This window comes from Puma concolor, chromosome B4, assembly GCF_028749965.1.
Source record: "Puma concolor isolate L17-30 chromosome B4, mPumCon1.1.hap2, whole genome shotgun sequence".
Lineage (NCBI taxonomy): Eukaryota > Metazoa > Chordata > Mammalia > Carnivora > Felidae > Puma > Puma concolor.
The window spans coordinates 15,750,822-15,773,260 of NC_141673.1; the positions used below are offsets into that span (position 1 = coordinate 15,750,822).

The following is a 22,439-nucleotide window of genomic DNA, read 5'->3' on the forward strand; positions in this document are numbered from 1 at the left end:
AAGCCCTTGGAATAAATCTGAATATGCTCCCTTTGCTGACAGGGCCTCTGCAAGACTGGAATGGTTTGGATAAATTAATGAATTCTTAATGGACTTTTAGGGATGTATACAGGTGTTCTTAATATTCACAGAGGTCAGACATCAATGACAGGGTCAGACACAAAGTCAGAGAGGCGAAGAATCATATATCTGAATCCACATGGCACTGATACTCTCATTGTGTTTTTGATAAGCCTTACTTTTTAACCAATAAAGGTGTTTGGTAGTTCCAGAAAAAATACTGACTGAAATTGTGGAAGTCTAAATTGAGAAATGAATATAATTAAAAAAATAACAATAAAAAAGACATAAAATGTAAGTAACCACCTACAATGGCTAAACATTAAAATAGTTTAAGAATGCAGAGTTTATGAAAAGCCAAAATAGGTTAAAAAGTAACCTGAACACTAAATAATCTGCTATCTTAAGCAGAAAATCTTCCTGGAAGTTAGTTAATAGTAAGAAATCCCTAGCACTTTTATGAAAATAATGCTTACTGTTCATTCACTGGAACAAACATGTATCAACTCTGTGACAGTTTGGGTTACAAAGGCTATTTAAAGACTTGCTTTGCCTTTAAAACAGATAAGGCTGTAGCACTAGTTTCAGAATCAAATGAACTTTTGTTAATAGGATAAAATATTTTAAAAATAGGGGTTGGGGAAGGGAGATGACAAATGGACTACAAAATTTTCACAGTGAGAAATATTTTCTTTGTGAAGTTCTGATTGACATCATTTCATGGAATGTTTTATAACTACTTTTTAGCTATTTTCAAATAACACTGTAAAATATCCTAGAAAACAGACTGAACTTGGATGTTAAAGTGAGCTGTGGAGCACCTGGGTGGCTCAGTTGCTTAAGCAACTGGTTCTTGACTTTGGCTCAGGTCAATCTGATTTCACAGTTCAGTTCATGAGTTCGAGCCCTGCATTGGACTCTCTGCTATCAGAGCAGAGCCAGCTTCACGTCCTATGTCTCCCCCTCTCTCTGTCCCTTCCCTGCTTGCACTCTCTCAAAAATAAACATTTTAAAAAATAAAGTGAGCTGCTAAGGCAAAGAAAAGGTTTTCTGGGTGGCCCTTAAATAAAAAAAAAAAGAAAGAAACAACATACAAATTTATTTAGGGGTACCTGGGTGGCTTTGTCGGTTGAGCGTCTGACTCTTGATTTCAGCTCAGGTCATGATCTCATGGTTCATAAATTTAATCCCTGAGTTGGGCTCTGTGCTGACAGTGTGGAGCCTGCTTGGGATTCTCTCTCTGCCTCTCTCTCTGCCCCTGCCCCACTCGTACCTTGTCTGTCTGTCTCTCTCTCTCTCAAAATAAACAAACAAACGGTGCACCTGGGTGGCTCAGTCGGTTGAGCATCTGACTTCGGCTTAGGTCATGATCTCGCAGTTCGTGAGTTCAAGCCCTGCGTTGGGCTCTGTGCTGACAGCTCAGAGCCTGGAGCCTGCTTTGGATTCTGTGTCTCCCTCTCTCTACCCCTTCTCCGCTCATGCTCTGTCTCTCTCTCTGTCTTCCAAAGATGAACAAATGTTAAAAAAAAAAAAATTAAAAAAAAATAAACATTAAAAAAAAATACTTGTTTTTTTTTGTCCTAGTAATCAACCATGCAGTTAGGTAAAACTGCTGCAGAAATGGGACAAATCAACAGTCAGAAAGTTGCAAAAAATATTTCACCACTATTTTATCAAGATGCTAGAGGTACTATGAACAGAGGAAAGCAACCATAGTAGCACACTGCAGTCAGAACTGCACTGGTGGTAATGGTATTGCAGCTTACGCAAACATGGGTTTTATCACACTCTGTCATGAAAACAAAAAGAGGTTTTGCTCTTTACCAAGGAGAAAGAATGGCAGAGCCAGATTCTACCTAGAGACCAATCCCCTTTCTCTGTTATATAGAGAAGGCTTTATAATCCTTTTCCTTCCAAATACTGCAACTTTTAGAAATCTTATACTAATAGCTTCCTCTAACTAGTCTCCCTATTTTCAGTCTCATGTCCCTCTAATTCCTTGTTCCATACAGCTGCCTCATAGATCTGTGTAAAGCAAAAATTTGTTATCACCTTCCTGTATAAAACCTCTAAGATCTGCTTCATTTTCTGGCCCCTGCCTTCTTTTCCCAAACTCATCTCCTATTATTCCTGCACATCATGGATTCTTCACATCTTGAACTAGTCTCTTTCCTATACATACCAAGGCTGTTTCCCATTTCTCTGCAAAGACTTTCTCTGACCATCTCCACATAACCAATCATTCCCTTTTTCAGGCTGCCACAGTACCGGGCACATCCCTCTCTTATAGTATACTGAAATTATTCCTTTACATGAAGAAATCCATAAGATTGTATATTCACTACACTACATTCAGATAGCAGAAATGTTTGCTCTTTTATTATTATCTCTAAGGTACTTTGTTAAAACTGGAGATCCAAAAATGAAGACAACATGATCTCTGACCTAAGGAAACTCAATGGCTAGAATGCAAGTTCAACAAATTAAGAGTTAGAATATAGCAGATGCCAAAAGTACTAAAAATGGGTGTAAGTAAAAATGGTACAAGGAGGACAATGATTAACTCTGCCTCCATGATCAGACAAGTCTTCACAGAGATGATACTTAAGCTGATCTTCAAGGATAAATAAAGCTTGCCATGCAAATGAAGACATTGCATGTAAAAGGAACAGCATTTGCCAAGTCATGGAGATAATGCCAAGAAATGGTACAGTATGATCAGGCGAGAACAAAAAATATAGCATGAGTAAGCAAAAAGTATAAAGTAGTAGTAAATTTATAATTAGTAGTAAATTTAGAACTTAGAAGCACAAAAGGCAGGCCATGGAGGCATCTAAGAAAATTTGGATTTTACCAGGTGGCAGGGAGTCACTGAAAGTTTTACAAGGTGGTAGTGATGAGATTATATTTGTATTTTAGAAGAATCTTTTTGCTAACCACATGGAAGACAGACTGAAGAAAACCTGACCAGAAAGGAGGGATATGACTTATTAATAGTTTATATTAACAGATACACTGAATTGGGAATCCCCAGCAAATTGGCTGAAGCAGAAGCCAAGTAGAGGATAAGATCACTCAGGGGACAATGTAAAATGAGAACAGGGGTCAGGAGAGAACTCTAGGGAACACTGGCAGTTCAATGTGGGCAAAGACAGTTGTTAACTATGATTGAAAATAAAGGTCAGAGGAAATCTAGGAATGTATGGTAGCACAGAGATAGAGTGGCCAATAGTGTCAATTACAATGATAGATGCAGTAAAATGAAGGCTAAAAAATACCCACTACTTTTGAAAATTAGTTACCTTGTGAGCTTACTAAGAGCACTTTCAGAGGAATCTGGGAGGTAGGGAAAGGCAGTGGAAAGCCTAATTTGCAGCAAGTTGAAGCCTGAGTGGTAGTTAGGATACTAAGAGGAAAAACAGATTAGTCATTCAAGAGGCTAAGATATAAAGGACCGTGATGTCTAGATGTGTACAGGTTGAGGAAAACACATAGAGAGTTAAAAACAACAACAACAACAACAACAACAACAACAACAGCAACAACAAGACAGGAAGAGAAAAGATCAGAAAAGGGAGACTTCAGCTACCAGCTAAACAGACACCTACCTATTCCTCAGAGACTAAAATAAAGGAGACGAAAGTTTCCAGTTGTGAGGCTATGTGCTGAGGGTGTTTAAGCCTTATTTATCTTTGTAATTCAGCTCCTACCACAGTGCCTAGCACACACTGGTAATTAATGAATGTGTTAACAGGGGGAGGATTGTATTACAAATTGTTTTCTTTAATTAAAACACATAAGGCCTCTCTTTAGGCCCCCTGGACAAAGTACACAATTGCCAGAGCTGGTAACATAAGTTTAGATTTGGCTCAACAAGTTGGTGGGCACGAGCACAAGTTAACCTGTGGGCCACTGTCAGTTGGGGATATAGTTTAGCCTGGCAAAGATGGGTATTGATGACCCTTGGATGACTCTTTCTGTGCCAAGGCTGCCATGAAATTTTGCCCTTTGTATCTTGTCCCATTTCAATCTTCCTTCTTTTTTTTTTTTTTCAACGTTTATTTATTTTTGGGACAGAGAGAGACAGAGCATGAACAGGGGAGGGGCAGAGAGAGAGGGAGACACAGAATCGGAAACAGGCTCCAGGCTCTGAGCCATCAGCCCAGAGCCTAAGCGGGGCTCGAACTCACGGACCGCGAGATCGTGACCTGGCTGAAGTCGGACGCTTAACCGACTGCGCCACCCAGGCGCCCCCCAATCTTCCTTCTTAATTTAGTTTCTGTGTTCCTAACCCAATTTGCTGCCTGCTGTTTCCACTTAGTGGTCTGACTTTTAAGACTTCATCATGATACCTTCACTTCAAACTTAGCTGAATGTCCTTAAGAGGAAAGTTCAACATTGATGAATTATCTGAAATTTATCTCATTTTAGTATAGTTTGCATCCAAACCCAATCCAAACTCCAAAATCTGATGACTTACAAGTTGGATGTGGACTACAAACTTTTTCTTTTGGCTAGATAGTTTAAAAAAAATTTTTTTTTTAACATTTATAGTAATTATTTTTGAGATAGAGACAGAGCATGAGTGGGGGAAGGGCAGAAAGAGAGGGAGACACAGAATCCAAAGCAGGGTCCAGGTTCTGAGCTGTCAGCATAGAGCCTGATGTGGGGCTCAAACTCATGAACTGTGAGGTCATGACCTGAGCCGAAGTCAGACACTTAACCGACTGAGCCACCCAGGAGCCCCTAGATGGTTTTAAATTATAATTAGTTGATAGCATTTAAAAACTGGGAGATTGTATGTAAAAATCCAGAATCCTGGCTTCTCCTGAAAAATCTAGAATACTGGGTAACATTGCCATATGTTCCTTCATGATAACAACCAGTTGGAGCTAAGTAGCAGCAATATCTTCTCTCCAATCTCGCACAATCTTCTTGTTCCCCTACTCCCAACCCACCATCTTCCCACCAATGAGTTAAGTTTCAGTTTTCATTCACCTTCTTATGTCCAGTCCATTTTTATTACCAGCCTGGCACTTGAAGGCATGTGAGTTTGTAACCCTTGATAAGAAAGTAAGTGATATGAGAACAGAAACCTTGTTTATCTTTATACTTCTGCATTCCCTGGCTATAGCTCAAAAATTATGAGTAAATGGTTAAATGGACAAAGTTTTATTCCAAAAGAATGTATCTACTAAACTTAAAATCAGATTGGAAGGAAAAGCAGATGAGCATACACAGAATTGCTAAAGGTCAAGTGAAACTGATATACTTTTGCTAATATGGGTTGGCTTTGGGCTCAAAGTTAGGACTATAAAACCTCAAATGTAGGGTTCAAGAGGGAACAAAGCTAATACTTTCAAATGAAAAACACTGAACAAATTCATATATAAATGCATATGCCATATTTGCTATGACACTAACTCTTAGTAAGGTGATTATATTTAGATATGTAATATAATTTATGAAGATCTGTAATTATAGAAGAAATAAGCTTTAGTTTTCCTCTTTAAAATTAAAAAAAATTTTTTTAAGGTTTATTCATTTTTCAGAGAGTGAGAGAGAGAGAGAGAGAGAGAAACAGAGCATGAGCTGGGGAGGGGCAGAGAGAGAGGGAGACACAAAATCTGAAATAGGCTCCAGCCTCCAAGCTGTCAGCACAGAGCCTGACGTGGGGCCCGAACTCATGGACGGCGAGATCATGACCTGAGCTGAAATCGGAGGCCTAACTGACTGAGCCACCCAGGCACCCTAAATTTTTTTAAAAAATACAAGAAATGCATGCTCACTGTAGAAAAATTACAAAATACACAGAACTAAAAAAAGTCACCAGCCATCCTACTACTCAAAGGTAACAATGGATAAGATGTTAGTATGTATTTTGATAAACCTCTTTTGATGGATAGATACAGAGGTATGATTTAGATTTATGTATACATACATAATTATACTTTACAAAAACAGCTCATTTCTTATCTTGGAAAAATTGATTCAATTCAGCTTACATGTGCAAGGCACTATACGAGTCACTTAATCCTAAAATGCTGTATCAATCTTTTCTCAAAGTCATGAAAGAACTGAATTATTTAAAAGAGCATTTGTAATAACAGCTGAAGATAATTACTCTAAGTAAAGAAATGTGGCAGAATGGAAAGAGAGGACTCAAATTTGGGCTTTAGCCCTTAGCAACTGTACAACCTTGAGTAAATTACTGAAACACTCTCAAGTTTCAGGTTAATTCATTTATGATACTGGAATAATAATATTTAAATTATAGGGTCCTTATGAGAATTAAATGAGATTATGGCCTAGGATGTTTGGAACATGATACCCCAATATATAATAGCTGTTTATTATTATTGTTATATTGATAAAATTATGTTGCTAATATGCCATCTTAACAGGAACTGAAGTGGCTGAATCAGTTAGAAATAAAGTTTAAGAATTCAGTGGGTAAACTCAGTAGCAAAATCTCTAAATAATTTTATTTAAAAAATGGGCAAAGGGTCCTTGGTGGCTCAGTCAGTTAAGCATCTGATTCTTGGTTTTGGCTCAGGTCATGATCTCATGGTCTGTGGGATCAAGCCCTGTATTGGGCTCTGTGCCAACAGCATGGAGCCTGCTTGGCATTCTCTCTCTCCCTTGCTCTGTCCTTCTCCCACTTGCATCCCGTCTCTATCTCTTTCATAATAAAAATAAACTTAAAAATAAAACCTGCTTAAACAAAAATGGGCAAAACACCTGAAAAATGTCATATGAATGGCCAACAGGTCTTTTTGTGAAAAGATGCTCAACTTAACTAATCATTAGGAAAATGCAAATCAAAACCACGAGAGATCACTGCACACCTATTAGGATGACTTTTATCAAAAGAATAAGAGATGAAAAAAAAGAGATGATAAATGTTGGCAAGGATGTGGCAAAAAGGGAACCCTTGCACACCATTGGTGGGAATATAAATTGGTGCAGCTACTAAGGAAAACAGTATGGAGTTTACTCAAAAAATTAAAAACAGCAGTTTTTATGATCCAGCAGTCCAACTCTTCGGTATATATCAGAAACAAACAAAATTACTATCCCCAAGAGCTGTCTACACTCCCATGTTCACTGCAGCATTATTCACAATAGCCAAGATACAAAAACAAGCCAAATGTCCAATGACAGATGAATGGATAAGGGAGAGGTGGTACACACACGCACACACATATGTAAATATGTAAATATATATATTTCAGCCATGACAAAGAATAAAATCCTGCTATTTGTGACAACAAGGATGAACCTAGAGAACATTATGCTAAGTGAATAAGCCAGAGAAAGACAAATACCATATGATTTCACTTACATGTAGAATCTTAAAAAAAGAAAAAAAAATAAAACTCTTAGAAGGAAAGAATGGTGGTTAGGGACAGGAGAAATGAAATTAACTATAGTTAATAGTATTGTGTTGTACACTTGAAATTTGCTAAAAGAATAAGTCTTAAACATTCTCACCACACACACACAAAGGAACCATGCAGGCAGCAGACATACATAAGTAATTAATTGTGTTAATCACATCACAATACACACACACACACACACACACACACACCCCAAATCATGGTGTATAATATACTTTAAATATATACAATTTCACTTGTCAATTATACCTTAATATAGCTGGGTAAAAAAACAAAAGAGAATTGAACTTAATATTTTGGGAGAAGTGAGTGAAGTTTTCTACCTCCAAATTATGTTTCACAAAACTGAGGTACTTTAAAAAAGTGGAATATAAAATCTGCTTAGATAGAATTTTTATACTACTACATTTTTAAATTTTAATTAAAAAAATTTTTTTTGAAATTCTTATTTTAAGTAGGCTCCACACCCAATGTGGGGCTTGAACTCATGATCCTAAGAACAAGAGTCTCATGCTATACCTACTGAGCCAGCCAGGTGCCCCAATATACATATAAAACTAGGAGCTGAAGAAAGAAATAGGTAAAAATATCTGGATAACTTAAAGTTCCTTGTTTGAAGAACTTGATTTTGCAGGGCAAATAACCCATATAATTTTAGGAAATATTTAAAATTGTTACATGTATCTCAGAAGACAATCACTTTATATATGCTTATAAAATGGTGTTTATTACATTGTAGTATAGTTACTTTCAAGTTTTTCTCTACTGGGGCACCTGGCTGGCTCAGTCTGTTGAGTGACTCTTGATTTCGGCTCAGGTCATGATCCCTGTGTCGTGGGATCAAGCCCTGCGTTGGGCTATGTGCTAAGCTTGGAGCCTGCTTGGGATTCTCTCCATTTCTCTCCCCCTTCCTCCTGCTCACTCGCTTAAAAAATAAAAAAATTAAAATTAAAAAAATTAAAATTTCTCTCTACCTCTATCTTATCCTTATCTCAAGGGTAAGGGGTATATCTTAGGCATTTTTGTACTTTCCATCTTCCATTTTATATTTCCATAGTATATGTATCTCCCATTGAATAATTATTTATTAAATAACCTAGGGAAGAAACCAAGACTCCAACAGTTTTAATTCCAAGAGGAATTACAAAAGGGAACTAACCCAGGGCTTTGCCTGGTTATCCAAACAGTAGCACCCTGGCTCAGTTGGTAGAGCATGCAACTCTTGGTCTCTCAGGGTTGTGAGTTCAAGCCCCATGTTGGGTGAGGAGATTACTTAAAAAAATAAAATCTAAAAAAAAAAAAACCCAGAATAGTAGCACCTGAATTACTTAAGCAGATTTTCCATAATGGCTCCAGGTCCTCACTCAAGATTAAGAAGTCTGGGTTAAGAATACAGAAGGCAAAGTTTAATGTGAGTGTGTTTGTATATCTTAATGACTTCAGAAGCATACAGAAAATTTTTTAAATTATTAATTTTTAATATCTCCTCAGGCCCTCTAATAGAACAGATAGGAGTAAGCTCTGAAAAGAGTGGAATGAGACGGCCACTACTAACAGAAAGATTTCTTAAGTTCCCTCGGAAAAATAAAAATGTAGAGAGCAAAGAGAGTTTAACCTACCTCTCTCTTTGCAAAGGACAAAAAGGAATTCAGCAGCAATCTGCTTGACTCCAAGGTCAACATGTGTCATGAGGCGCACCAGCTTATTTCTCACAGTTGAGCCAACTTCAGGACGATTTGTCACATCCCTCAATGGTGGTAAAACCTAATGGCAGAAATGCAAAACCATCATCAGTTGTGGGTACTAGAGTAAGTGAGGATGGCACCATGCAACTGGTCAGTCTTATAATGTCTATGAGCTCAATTTTCTATGAGTGGAAAAAGCTTTTTAAAAATAAATAGGTTTGCTTTCAAATAAAACTAAACAACAACAACAACAAAAATCCCACCTCAAATGATTTCAAGTTTGTAATTAAATTTCATTTGAAGAGAAACACCTCTTCACTGTACCACCATGATATACTCAAATTCATTGCTGGGTTTTTATTTATTTTAGCGTCTGGAATGCCTTTGCCTGCTTCCATCAAAATCCATTTTAAAGCAAGGGTCAATCTATCTTCTCTATCGTCGATGGGGCCTTTCTTAATACTCTCATTCCTATTGATTTTTCCCTTTTTGTAATTCCTGCAGCATTTTCAGTATTTACTAAAAAAATCTGTACTTATGTTTTCTTGTTGTTTTATAATAAAAATGGCTACTAATTATTGAATACTTTAAAGGTGCTAGTTCCTATAAGAGAGGATATACATATATATTCTCTATACTTGATCTCTACAGTAACCTTGCAAAGGAGGCAGTAACATCACCATCACCCTATTTTATCAATTGACCTGCAGATGGCTTGCTTGGTTTGTTTGCTTGCTCACTCACTTCACCCATCCATCCACCCAGCCCCCTCCCTCTTCAGGTTCTCCTATCTCACTGGCTGCTTCATCTCAGCCTCTTCTGCCAATTCTCTTTTCTCCTCTTGTTTTCTAAGTATTGGAAAATTCAAGGGTTGTGCTCTTGGGTGACATTCTTCACTTAATCTATTGGTGATCTCAACCAGTTTGTATGGCTTTATACAGTCTCTATATAGTGATAACTCCCTGAATTATATTTCTATCTTAATTTCTTTACTGACTTCCAGACTTTTAAAGCTTTCTCAAATTTAGCATGTCCTAAACAGAAGTCTTGATGCTCCCACCAAAGCTGTGCCTTCTTAGTTTTCCATCTCATTAAATGGTAAATCTATTCTTCCAACTGTTTAGTACAAACACCTTAGAAACAGCCTCTTCTCATCTAATCCACCAGCAAATTATATTGTTTCTACCTCTGAAATATATCCATAATTCAACCAATTCTCACTACTCCCTCTAGTATTACCAAATCCAAGTTACTGATATGTCTCGCCTGAACTGGTTATTACCACAACCTCCTAGTGGTCTCTGCTTCAAACCTCGCCCTTCTATGATTTATTCTCTACAAAGCAGCTAGGGATCCTTTGAAAGTCAGATCATGTCATTCCTGGTCTCAGTCCTCCAGCTTCCAGGGCTTCTCATCTTACTCCTAGTGAAAGCAATGTCCTTACAACTCCCTTAGGTTTCACATAATCCAGCTTCTTGCTATTTTTCTAACTCCAATTTGACTACACTTCTGACCTATGCTGCTACAGCTGCACAGGCCTCCATGGAACTTCTTAAAACACACCATGGTCTTTGCATTTGCTGCTCCCTCTGCCCAGAAACACTTTCTCTAGAAAATTGTGTGGCTCATTCCCTTCACTTTAGGTCTATGTGAAAATGTTGCTTACAGGAAGGCATTTCCTGACCACCCTATATGACTAACTTTGAGCATTCTTTTCTGTGCACCCCCACCCCCTCCCGCCACTTTAATCTTCCTCACAGCACTCATCACCACCTGATACAGTGTATATTTTTCTTTACTGTTGGCCTTCTTCCACAAGAGTCACTGCCATGGGGGCAGGGACTTCTTTCTGTTTTGTTTACTGCTCTCAGTGCATGGCATATTACAATGTTCCATAAGTATTTGCTGATTGAAGGAAGAATGAATGAATTCAAACATCTTCTTTTTAAAGATTTTATTTTTAAATAATCTCTACACCCAACATGGGGCTCGAATTTACAAAAGAGTTGCATGTTCTACTGACTGAGCCAGACACTCCTCAAATACCTTTTTAAAAGTGCCTTCCATAAGCTAGGCACTAAGGTAGTAAATGACAATAAAAACAGAGTCAAATAATAATTTACTGTGCTGGACCCTTCATGTGTATATTATTTTATTTAATCCATTCAACTGACTTTCTTCTTTTCTCTCCTTCTACACTGAATGCCTATCCTGAATCAGGAAGTATTGGAGACACTGGAGATACAGCTGTGAACACAAACAGAAACTAAATCCCAGAAAATTGAATAAGCTACCAAAGTGTTTACAGAACCCATATTCAGTATTTCTGATAGGGTAGAGCACCATGATTTCTGTGCTCTATAGGCACAAAGTCACTGCACAATAAATCCTTATTTGATTCAGCTAACCATATTGAGTTCTATATGGTCTCTATACACTGAATGTAGAGAAGAATGAGACATCTAACAAGTGATTTCATGTAGTATGCGCCTACTGTTCCAGAGTAAAGAATCTATTAACAAAGGTTATCACCCCAAAATTTTGTTACCAATGTTTTGGGTTTCTTAAAATAAAATTTTTTAAACATAAGTTTGTTGCTTTCATTGTTACATACCACTTCCAAACTGCATTTGTATAGACTCATTCTATTTCCTCCCAAATACTACCCTCCAACAAATTTTTTATTTTGACAAATCTTGTCCATCTCTTCTCTCAAATCCACAGATTCCTCATCTCTTCTGTAAACCTCTCCACAGACTAACCCAACCTGGGTTGGTACTTTCTACCATCTGTTCTCTTTCTACCTGCCTCAATACTTAAGACCAATTTCCTTTGGGTAGGCATGTGTTGGGTTCATTCAGGTAATAATGAAATAGGGTGTAATAATTAACTAGCCGTCATTCCATTTACACTATTACCAAAACTAACCACCTGTTACTTTATGTTCTGCCTTTCTTAATCATCATAGTTGAGAGTGCATCTTTCTCAGGAAGAAAGTGGATTTTTGTGTGTGTCTTGTATCTTTAGTTATCTTTACTTGTCATGTCTCATCTCTTTATACTGTAGTGCCTCTTTAAGGACAAAAAGAGGGTCTCATAATCTTTGTTTCTACATAATATGTGGCTCAAGAGCTTCACATAGAGAAGTTGTTTAACAAACAGGTTTTTTTTTTTGGCTCTTCTGGCCAGAGATCTAAACTCTAAACAGTTCAGTTGAACCTGGATCTCCTATGTGAAAAAGCTAAAATACAGAAAACTTAAAATATTTTTCATTTATTATTCACCAACTCTTCCTAGTCACAGTAGAATGTCTTAAAATAATCAACTTGGAAAATGACTTCAATTCATTAATCAACTAGTTTACTTGGCTTAAATGATTATTCATGCTTTCAGGGTACTACTCTCTTCTTCCAATAGACTGTAAATTCCTCAAAGATAGAGTCTCTACTTTCTAATTTCTCCTTAGCAGCAGTATCTATTAATGTACTTCACGTATGGTAAGGTGCTTACTAAATCTTGATCATAAACATAAAGGGGGGGGAAATGAAGCTGGTTCATTTAACAAGGGAAATTCTGTATGGCAAAAAATGAGCAGTGGAGTGAATGGTTGTACCATGCACCGAAATGTGGAAAGAAGGAAAGAAACAGGGTGAAGGGATGGGAATCAAGAGCTTAGTCGGGTATATGTTAAAACTTAAGATACCTACTATACATCTAAGGGGAGGAGATGAGTAGGCAGCCTGTTATATCAGTCTGGAGCAGAGGGGACAAGTCAGGGCCAGAGACATAAATTTGGGAGTCATCAGCATACAGATGATTTTCAAAACCATGACTGCTGAATGAGATCACCAAGGGAGTGGAAATGGAGACCAAGGAAATATTGCCTCGGGGCACTCAAACATTGCAAAAAGGTTCCCTATTGTGTCCTAGAAACCAAGTGAAGAAAGCATTTCAAGAAGGAGAGAATACCGCATTACATTAAAATGCACTGGGGAATTAAAGAAAAAAGGTTTGAGAACTATTAGATTGGGCATTACTGGGTTGATGATTTTTGATGAGTGCCTCTGCAGTGGGGTGGAAAGCCTAATTACAGCGGGTGCAGGAGAGAATTAAAGAGTAAAAAGAATAGAGAAGGTGAGTACAGAAAAGTGTTTTGAGGAAAACTGCATTAAGAAGAACAGAGTAATGGGGAGGCAGCTTGAGAAATGGAATTAAGAGAAGGTTTTTTTATTTTTAGATTGAAAGATGTGTTTGGATGAAGACAGAAATGACCCAGTACATTAAAAAAAAAAAAAAAAAAAAAAAAAGGATTAACATAAGAAGAGAGGAAATAAATGCAAAAGCAAAGTTCTTGAGAAGGTGAGAAGGAAAGGGATCTAGGACACAAGCGAAGAGGCTGGCCACAGAAGAAAGCAGGGACAATTCACTCATGATAGAAGGGGAGACAAAGGTTATATGACACAAGCAGATGAACAGAAAACACAGTGGTAGAAAGAATCCTTATCATCAACTCTACTATCACCCTACTCCAAACATTCACCATCAGCTCTCTTTCCAGCTGGCCTCCTTGCATCTACTCACATTCCCCTAGTCTATCCTACATATAGTAGCCAGAGTATTTCAAAATATAAACAAGTACCCTTCATTCAACTCCCCTTCTCAAAATGGTCCAATGCTTGCCCATCTCACTTAAAAGAGAACCAAAAGTCCTATACAACCTCAGGCTATTTGGTTCTTGCTTACCTTTTTTTACTTCATCTACCACTCTCCTTGTCAACTTGGTCTAACCTCCTTGCTCTTCCATAAGCACACCAAGGCATCCTCTCACCTGAGGAACTCTGAACATGTTCTCTCTATAGTCCTCTTCCAGATATTCTCAGAGATGCTTTTCTTACTTATCCAAGTTTCCGCTCAAATGTTATTTTCTCAGAGAGGCCCTGCTGATTCTCCTAAATCTCCCCTTCCCCTGCTTTCTTCAGAACACATCACAACTTGCCATTATAACATATTCATTTACTTTTTGTTCTCCGACTATAAGGTAAACTCCACAAGGCAAAGACTTCATCTGTCTTTCAGTGGTTAGAACAATGCTTAGAACACAGCACAAAGTAGATCTCCACTATTAGTTGAATAAATGAATCAATGACTCAGAAAAATACACACGATCACTTTTTTCCCGGATTAGGAAGATTTCAAAGATTAAAACTAACTTTTCTGAGTTTCTGATTTTATGAAAGTAAACCATTATGAAAGAATGCAACTCATTAATTCTATTTTTAGAAACTGCATATAAGAAGATTAACCATGAGATGTAATATGCATTAAGCAGTTACCTGATCTTTGAGAAATTTTCTGATGTTTCGATGGGCTCGGGAACATTCTGTTAATAAGCTGAGAACCGGAGTTAGACCTTCTCTATAGCTGCTTCCCTATAAAGAAAACCAGACATACTACATTAGTTTCTAACAGTATTACTTTCCTCTATATAACTGAGTATATTAATACTCCTTTTTTGGTGGGGGAGACATTTTATGTTACCAAAGCTTTACAAACTATTTAAGAAATTATTTTCCTAACCATGTCTTCATTCTACCAGTTATCTTCATTTTTATTAATGCCCATTTTTATCCTCCCTGGATTTTCCTACATTTTGTGGGGTCCTCACTGGCTCAACCAATGGGCTTAAATAAGGCAAAGGTTTTGACAACCTACCCATACTACCCTGCTGCCTTTTAGTATAGCTACCAGACAAAGCATATGACAGACAAGAGAAAATAAGCAGCTCACAACTAATGAAAACTCGATTTTTTTTAAAGATAGCTTTTAGGTATTATGGAAAGTATTTATCTTCAGGTTTTGTGGGCAGATAATTTTTACTTCTAGGTCTTAAAAAATACCTACATGGAAAAGTCATTAATTTTTCCTTCACTTGCAGGCACTAGTCACAGTTTTGGTGTTGCATTAACAAATTTTTTGTCTTTAAACAAGTAAATTGACTTGTTTTAGCAATTAATCGTATATTGTAATAAAATGATTTCCAGGGCATAATTATGCAGTATGTCAGCTATAAAAAAAAAAGATTAAATTTAAAAATCATGTCCTGTGATGTCTGTATATATGGCACATTTACATTCTTTAGAAACATCTTCCCAAGGCCTCCATTTTATCAGCCTTACCTTGTCTATTCTCTTCTCCATAAAATTGAGTAAAACATGAATGGCTTCCATATTCATACCATTGTATACCATGGTATTGTTTTTCAAAACAGTTTCTTTCTCAGCTGTTTTATCATTGGGCAGTTCATCTAGAGTCGTTGCCTCTTGGGCTGTTTCTTCATGGGTTAATGGACAAATGAGAACATCCAAACAAGAGACCGGAACATTGCTTAAAAGGTTGACTGCATTGCTGAAAAGCAATTTAAAAATACAATATTTTAATTTCATTGAATAGTCCTTTAAGATGCAAACATTAATAAGAAGTTCAGAAATGACTTTTAGGAGTCAATTAAAATTTTTCTATTTCAAAACAAGCCTTTAATATTACTTGGCATTTACTGACTAAGAGACAGAAAATAAAGAGAACAGTTTTAAATACACATATGAGAAATTAGAAAGAACAGATGTTAAATGGACACACACAATCACATGATGTCCTGTCACTTTCTGAAATGCTAAAATAGGAATTAGTGAGCTTTAACACCATCTCTTTAATTTTATTATGACACAATGCTAGCTTTTTTTTTTCCTTGGGGTTTTAAATCCTTTTGTGGAGCCACTGGTGTTTTATTATTCCTTAGATTACAACATAAAGCATTTGAGAAGCTGTATATAAGCAGCTTATCACAGAGGCAACAACATTAAAAAACCAAATATTATGGGATTAAGTTTTGTTCTTTCTAGATGTAAAAAATACAATTTTTGGATCATCTAATTTTTAAAATAGTTTTAGAGGTTTTCATTATTTATTTATTTTTTATTTGTAATTTTTTTCAGTTTATTTTATTTTTTTTTAATTTACATCCAACTTAGCATATATATCATCTAATTTTTTTAAAAGACATTATCAGAAAATAGGTAACGGTGTTTTTTTTCTCCTTTTCTCATCACCAGATCTCTTTAAAAGAGGTCCACATAGCCATTTCAAATCTCTAATCCCCTAGGCCTTTTCACTAAGGAACACATGCACCTGGGATGCATACCAGTAGGGGGAACCCAAACCTTGTGTTTTTGATGTTCCCTAAAAATCTTGTTCTGTTGCTCAGCGTGTAAGAGACTAAAGTGACACTAATAATTTAAAAAATTAGACATGTTCTCAATTAACAGATTTTCCTTCAAGGATTATTTCATATTCTTTCATCTAAAAGGAGAGGCAGTGTTCTCTGCTAACTGGATATTATAAGCCTGTGCCTTAGAACTTCCTGATAAACAACAATGGAAAGACAGGCATTACATTTCCTAGTGACAGAGAAGCAGATCTAAAAATAACCACATCCTGACTAAAAATAAACTCTTGCAAATGCAATTGAAAAGTCTAACCACTTGGAAACCAAACTCAGGGCTGATTCTATCTGATGCTGCCTTAATTTAGACCACAGTAGTTCATTTTAATTTAGATTATAGTGACACCCTCAAAAATAAACAAAGTAAACACCAACAAAACAGAAATAAAATATAAAATTTTTTCTTTCCTTACTCTGAAGTGTGGCTCTTATTTCCCCAAGAATGAGTATTTCCTTCCTTTTTTTTTTTATATTACAGAAAAAATATTTAAAAAATCAAAGTTTAAAAATTAGACAATGTAGAACAATGAGTAGTGATGTAAACGGTATCAAAAAAATCTGAACCAAGAACAAAAATAACAAGTCCTACCAATGAATGGTTCTTGGTAAAATACAAGTTACTTGGAAGTCCCCATTAAAAATCTGTCACTGCTTCTGTGATTACTACTGCTACTGTTAAATAAAGGCCCTCATTTTGATTATTTGTAAATGATCACAATTGGTTGAAATACAATGCTTTTCCCACAAACTTTCATTTAAAAATTTTTGCAAACATCTGTAGTTCCTTATCTTGAGTTAAAAATGTTTCCCTTCTGACTTAAGCATTTGGAAACTGTTATTAAATATCACAGATTCACTGGGGATGAAAACAAACAAAAGAACTCTACCATAGAATTACTTTCTTAAAACCATATAAGTATTGTGAAATGTTAGGATTTTTTTTCGACACATAGGGCAACAGGCACAGGAGTCCATTGATAGGACGATTTTCTAAATCTACCATAGAGAACACACTGAAAAGTTTAAGACAGTGCATTTCATTACAAAGGAATGTTTTCCTTTAAATTCATTTAAAATAAGTAGTTTCCAGGAATTCAGTAAATTTAAGAAACCAAATGCTGAGTTTGATTCAACAAATATTTGGAGCTTTTAGGCTTTTCAAGAAAAGTTCTCATTTTCTCATTTCTTATTAAACAACTGGGTTTCCAAACAACTACAAAATTAATTTTCTGGCTCACTGTGTTTGAGCTATTCTTTTTAAGTAAGGAAGGCCAGCTTTTTGAGCTCTGTCACTTCTCTGACAGTTTTATTTGTGGTAGAAGAGTGTATGAAATTCTCCAGCTACCAGGAAGTCAGTGACTATGCACAGATCTGCACAATGGTGTTTGCATTCCTACTCCAGGGGGTAGAAATACTGTGTATATTACTCTCCCCTTTTCAGCTTCCTAGAGATCATTAATCACTGGGACATGACATCCTCCCACTCATGCTCCCAGCCCCCTCCTGATATGCAGATTCAAAAGCAAAGCCTATTTAGAGCTCCTTAATGCCCTGATTAAAGCCTTGTTAGTTGTGAGAGTGGGAAGGCAATCTAAAATCCAGTCCTGTATCAATCACTGGACTAAACATAATTTAATACCAAATGACAACAAGAAGCATGATAACGGTACATGCAGACCTACAACCATTAACAAATCTTTCCTGGTTCAAACGTATCTTCTTTATACTTGGGGCTCACATATCTTTTCTTCATGGCTACAGAATTTACTTAAATGAAACTTAAGATCTCCAAAAGACTTTCAGATGTAAATTCCTACCTTTACTCTAGCTCAATTCAGTAATTATTAATTACTTGTGTCAGGCATTGTTTTATGAAGAAAAAGACAAATCCATGTCTTAATGGAGCTTATTTTCCAGCATGGAGAAAACTGTCAGTAAAAAGTAAACAAAACAAATAAGATGAATGAATAGAAGGCACATAGAAGCTCATAAGTGGCCTGGGGTGGGGGTGGGGGGGGGGGACCAGGAGGGTAAGATAGACAAATGTAGGTTATAATTTTGAATAGAGTGGTTAGGGTAGTCCTCACTAAAATGGTGTCATTTAAGCAAAGACTTAAAGGAAGTGAGGAAGTGAGCCATGTAACTATGGGGGGAAAGAGCATTTCAGAAAGAAAAACAAGAGCAAAGGCCCCAAGTCATGCAGCAGCATGACTGAAGAACTGTAAGAAGGATGGTTTCGCTGAACTACGATATAAAGGAAAAGGAGTAGGACAGGAGATCAGATAGGTATAGGAGGCCAGATAGGTCTTGCAGGCTATTATAACTTAATTTTATTCTGGAGTGAAAAAGGAACCACTATAGGGTTTTGCATGGTGATATACTCTAATTTATCTTAAAAGGGTCACTCACTCTGACTATTGCATTGAGAACAGATGGTAGGACATCAAAGGTGAGAAGAATCAGGATGTTACTATAATAATTTAGATGACTGAACATGATGATAACAATGAAGTGGCTACATCTGGATACATTTTAAAGGGCATTTCTTGTGAATTGTGAACTGTAAGAATTCAAGGTTCTAGCCTTAGCAAGTGGAAAGCTAGAGTTGCCATAAACTGAAATGGGAAGTGCTGCAGGAGAAGTAGCTTTTTAGGGGAACATTAAGAGTTTAATTTTGGATATGTTAAGTTTGGGTTATCTATTCGACTTCCAAGTGGAGATGTTGATAGGAAGTTAGCTGTAAGAGTCTGGAGTCCATGGAGGGAGATCTGGATTAGAGATAGAAAGTGAGGAGTTTTAGCATGTGGATGATGTTTAAAGATAAAAGATGGGATCAGATCAGTGAGGGAATGAGTGTGGACTGAAAGACTTTGAGGGCTGAACCTGGGCCACTCTGTTGTCTGAGGCTGAGTTGAGGAACTTACAATTAGTGAGGTAGGAGGAAAACCAAGATAGTTTGGTGTCCTGGAAGAAAGTATATAAGCAAGAATGGAGCAACCACCCTGTCAAATGATGTGGACAAACAAGCAAGATGACAAATGACAAATGTCCATTGGATTAGCACCACAGAAGTCACTAAGAGCCATTCCAGTTGAGCAGTGGAACTAAAGCATGAGTTGACCAAATTCAAGAAAGAACAGTAGAGGAACCAGAGAGTCCACGACTGGAGGACTTTTGCTGTAAAGAGCAAGAGAAGACTGGAGTAGCAGCGGGTGAGAAGTGTCAAGAAAACATTGGATAAGATATGGATGGAAAGACCCCTGTATGCTGCTCTCCGCAAAGCATATCTTTTTAACACACAGCAACCTAGTCACTGTTCTCTAAATGTGCCATAGAGACATACTCATTTCTGTATTTGACCATGTTTTCTCTTGCCTAGAATGTTCTCATTCTTTAAGACTAGCTCAAACTTCCCTTCATTCTCAACAAATATTTACTATGCCTACTATGCTAGGTGCTAAGTATACAGTATAAAGCAAAGGATAATGCCTCTAAAGGAGGGGCCTTAATAGGCAATGAAACCAGAAAAGTACATGTATGTGTGCATGGAGTGGGGTAGGAGTGTCATAAAGGGGATTGCCATGAGACGCATGTTATGGCCAGATGGGTTTACTGGTGACCTTAAACCGGAGTTATTCTGGCAAAGAGGAAGGTGCAGAAGCCAGGGAAACAGATTTCCCTGATAAGGCTACAGATCATTAATAAGTGCAAAATAACAATAGAAGTTTGCTCTGAAACATAAAGACAGAGGGGAACCCTGAGGGGATTCTAAACAGAGATTTGCTTTTCAAGAAACAACTCTTGCATGCAGTAGACAGGACGGACCAATCTGTTGGGTTAGTAAAACTGTCCCACAAGACTGAGCAGCCTGAGTTTAGAAGTGGAGAAGGTGGGTGGTCTGACAGATCTGGGGTTGGGTGCTTCAAGACTGGCAGGACATGAAAATGAAGGTGTACAGACAGGTTGAAATGATGAACCAATGCTTCAGAATAGAGAGAGAAGAAAGTAAGCCTCTGGGGGCTTATAGGTAGAAGAAAAAGGAATAACCAGGAGACCACAGGTCTGGATGAGGATGGAGAATAGGTACAGTATAAGTAAGAAAGACTTTCTTCATCATGCTAGACCACAGTGAGCTTGTCTTTGAACTCTATTAGCAGTTATTATTTGGATAATTAATTCACTGGAATACTACTCAAAATCTTGTGATAGCTCTTCTATTATGGTCTTGAATTGTTATTTAACTTTTCCTAATATTTATGTCTTGTCACCTCATTTAGACTCTATGTTCCTCCAGAGTATGCACTGTGGAGATCTTCAAGCACCTAGCATGGTGCTCGGTGATAGTTCAGAAAATATCTGTTCACCTACATAAGTGTTATTCACAGTAAGAAGTTAAAGAGCTAGGAGGTTTAATAGCAAAAAATAAAATAAAATAAGACCCCCCTTTCCCTGATCTCTCCAAAGTAAACTCTCTTGTTTTCTGCATTCCTACATAAGCTTGCTCGTGTCTGATGCAGCACTCATCAAAATAACTGCACTTATTTACTTACATGTCTGTTTTACCCCTAGTTGGTGAAGCCCTGGAGAACACAGATTGTACTGTATTCATCTTTGTTCTCCAGGAGTTCAACATAGTGCCTATCATATAGTAAGGGCTCAGTTAAAAAATATAAGCCAAAATGAAATCAAATTTTCAAACTTCTAAAAACAATCTTTATTGAAGTATAATTGAAATACAACGTTACATTAGTTTCAGGTATACAACAGTGATTCAACAATTCTGTTACTCAGTGCTCACCAGGATAAGTGTAGTTAGCACCTGTCACTAAACAACATTATTACAGTATTATTGACTATATTCCCTATGTTGTACTTTTCATCACTGTGACTTATTTATTTTATAACCGGAAGTCTGTGGCTCTTAATCTCCTTCACCTATTTTACCCATTCCCCCATCTTCTCTCCCCTCAGTTTTCAAACATTTATTGAAAGTCAGCCACGGGTAAGGCATTATGCCTAGCTAATGCTGTGGTGGTAATCGTTTTGTAATGTAAGTGTATCAAAGCAACACCACTGTGCACCTTCAACAATGTTATATGTCAATTATAGCTCAATAAAGCTGGAAAAAAAGGCATATGCTTAGCATTGTAATAAGATATCATTAGGTACTTCAATATGTGAGATAAAATAAATTGGTCTAAACAAAGAAACAACAACATGGGGCACCTGGGTGGTTCAGTCAGTTAAGCGTCTGACTTGATTTCAACTCAGGTCATCATCTCATTGTTCATGAGATCAAGTCCCACGTTGGGCTCTGTGCTGACAGTGTACAGCCTGCTTGAGATTCTCCCTCTCCCTCTCTCCGCCCCTCCCTCACTCATGCTCATTCTCTCTCATAATAAATAAATAAACTTTAAAATAAACAAAGAAACAAAAAAGGCAGGGAGGTAATCACTACTTTTAAAAGACACACCATGGAATACTACATGGCAATGAGAAAGAATGAAATATGGCCTTTTGTAGCAACGTGGATGGAACTGGAGAGTGTTATGCTAAGTGAAATAAGCCATACAGAGAAAGACAGATACCATATGTTTTCACTCTTATGTGGATCCGGAGAAACTTAACAGAAGTTCATGGGGGAGGGGAAGAAAAAAAAAAAGAGATTAGAGAGGGAAGGAGCCAAAGCATAAGAGACTCTTAAAAACTGATAACAAACTGAGGGTTGATGGGGGGTGGGAGGGAGGGGTGGGTCGGTGATGGGTATTGAGGAGGGCACCTTTTGGGATGAGCACTGGGTGTTGTATGGAAACCAATTTGACAATAAATTTCATATTTATAAAAAAAACAAAACAAAACAAATAACAGATCAAAGTTTAATTGCTTGTTTGAAATGTACAAGTAGAACTGGTAGTATATTTCACACCAATAAAATAACATAATAAATTGAAAAAAAAAAAAACACACCAGCTCTTTGGGTTCAAAAAAAAAGAGAGAGAGAGAAAGCATTTTG

The 22,439-nt window shown here is 37.0% G+C and overlaps 1 protein-coding gene across 8 annotated transcripts in view; it reads right to left on the reverse strand.

Moving 5' to 3' along the window:
* RIC8B (RIC8 guanine nucleotide exchange factor B) overlaps positions 1-22,439 on the reverse strand; it is a 103,671-nt gene that overhangs the window by 24,915 nt on the left and 56,317 nt on the right. For all 8 annotated transcript variants that reach the window (XR_015253370.1, XR_015253365.1, XR_015253369.1 and 5 more), the window contains exons 5-7: positions 15,324-15,552; positions 14,481-14,576; positions 9,083-9,227 (exon numbers count right to left, since the gene is read on the reverse strand). Coding sequence is in view for 2 of the 8 variants with exons in the window: in XM_025926681.2 (XP_025782466.1) it covers positions 9,083-9,227; positions 14,481-14,576; positions 15,324-15,552 (470 nt within the window). In the remaining 6 variants the exon portion in view is untranslated. The remainder of the gene's footprint in view (positions 1-9,082; positions 9,228-14,480; positions 14,577-15,323; positions 15,553-22,439) is intronic.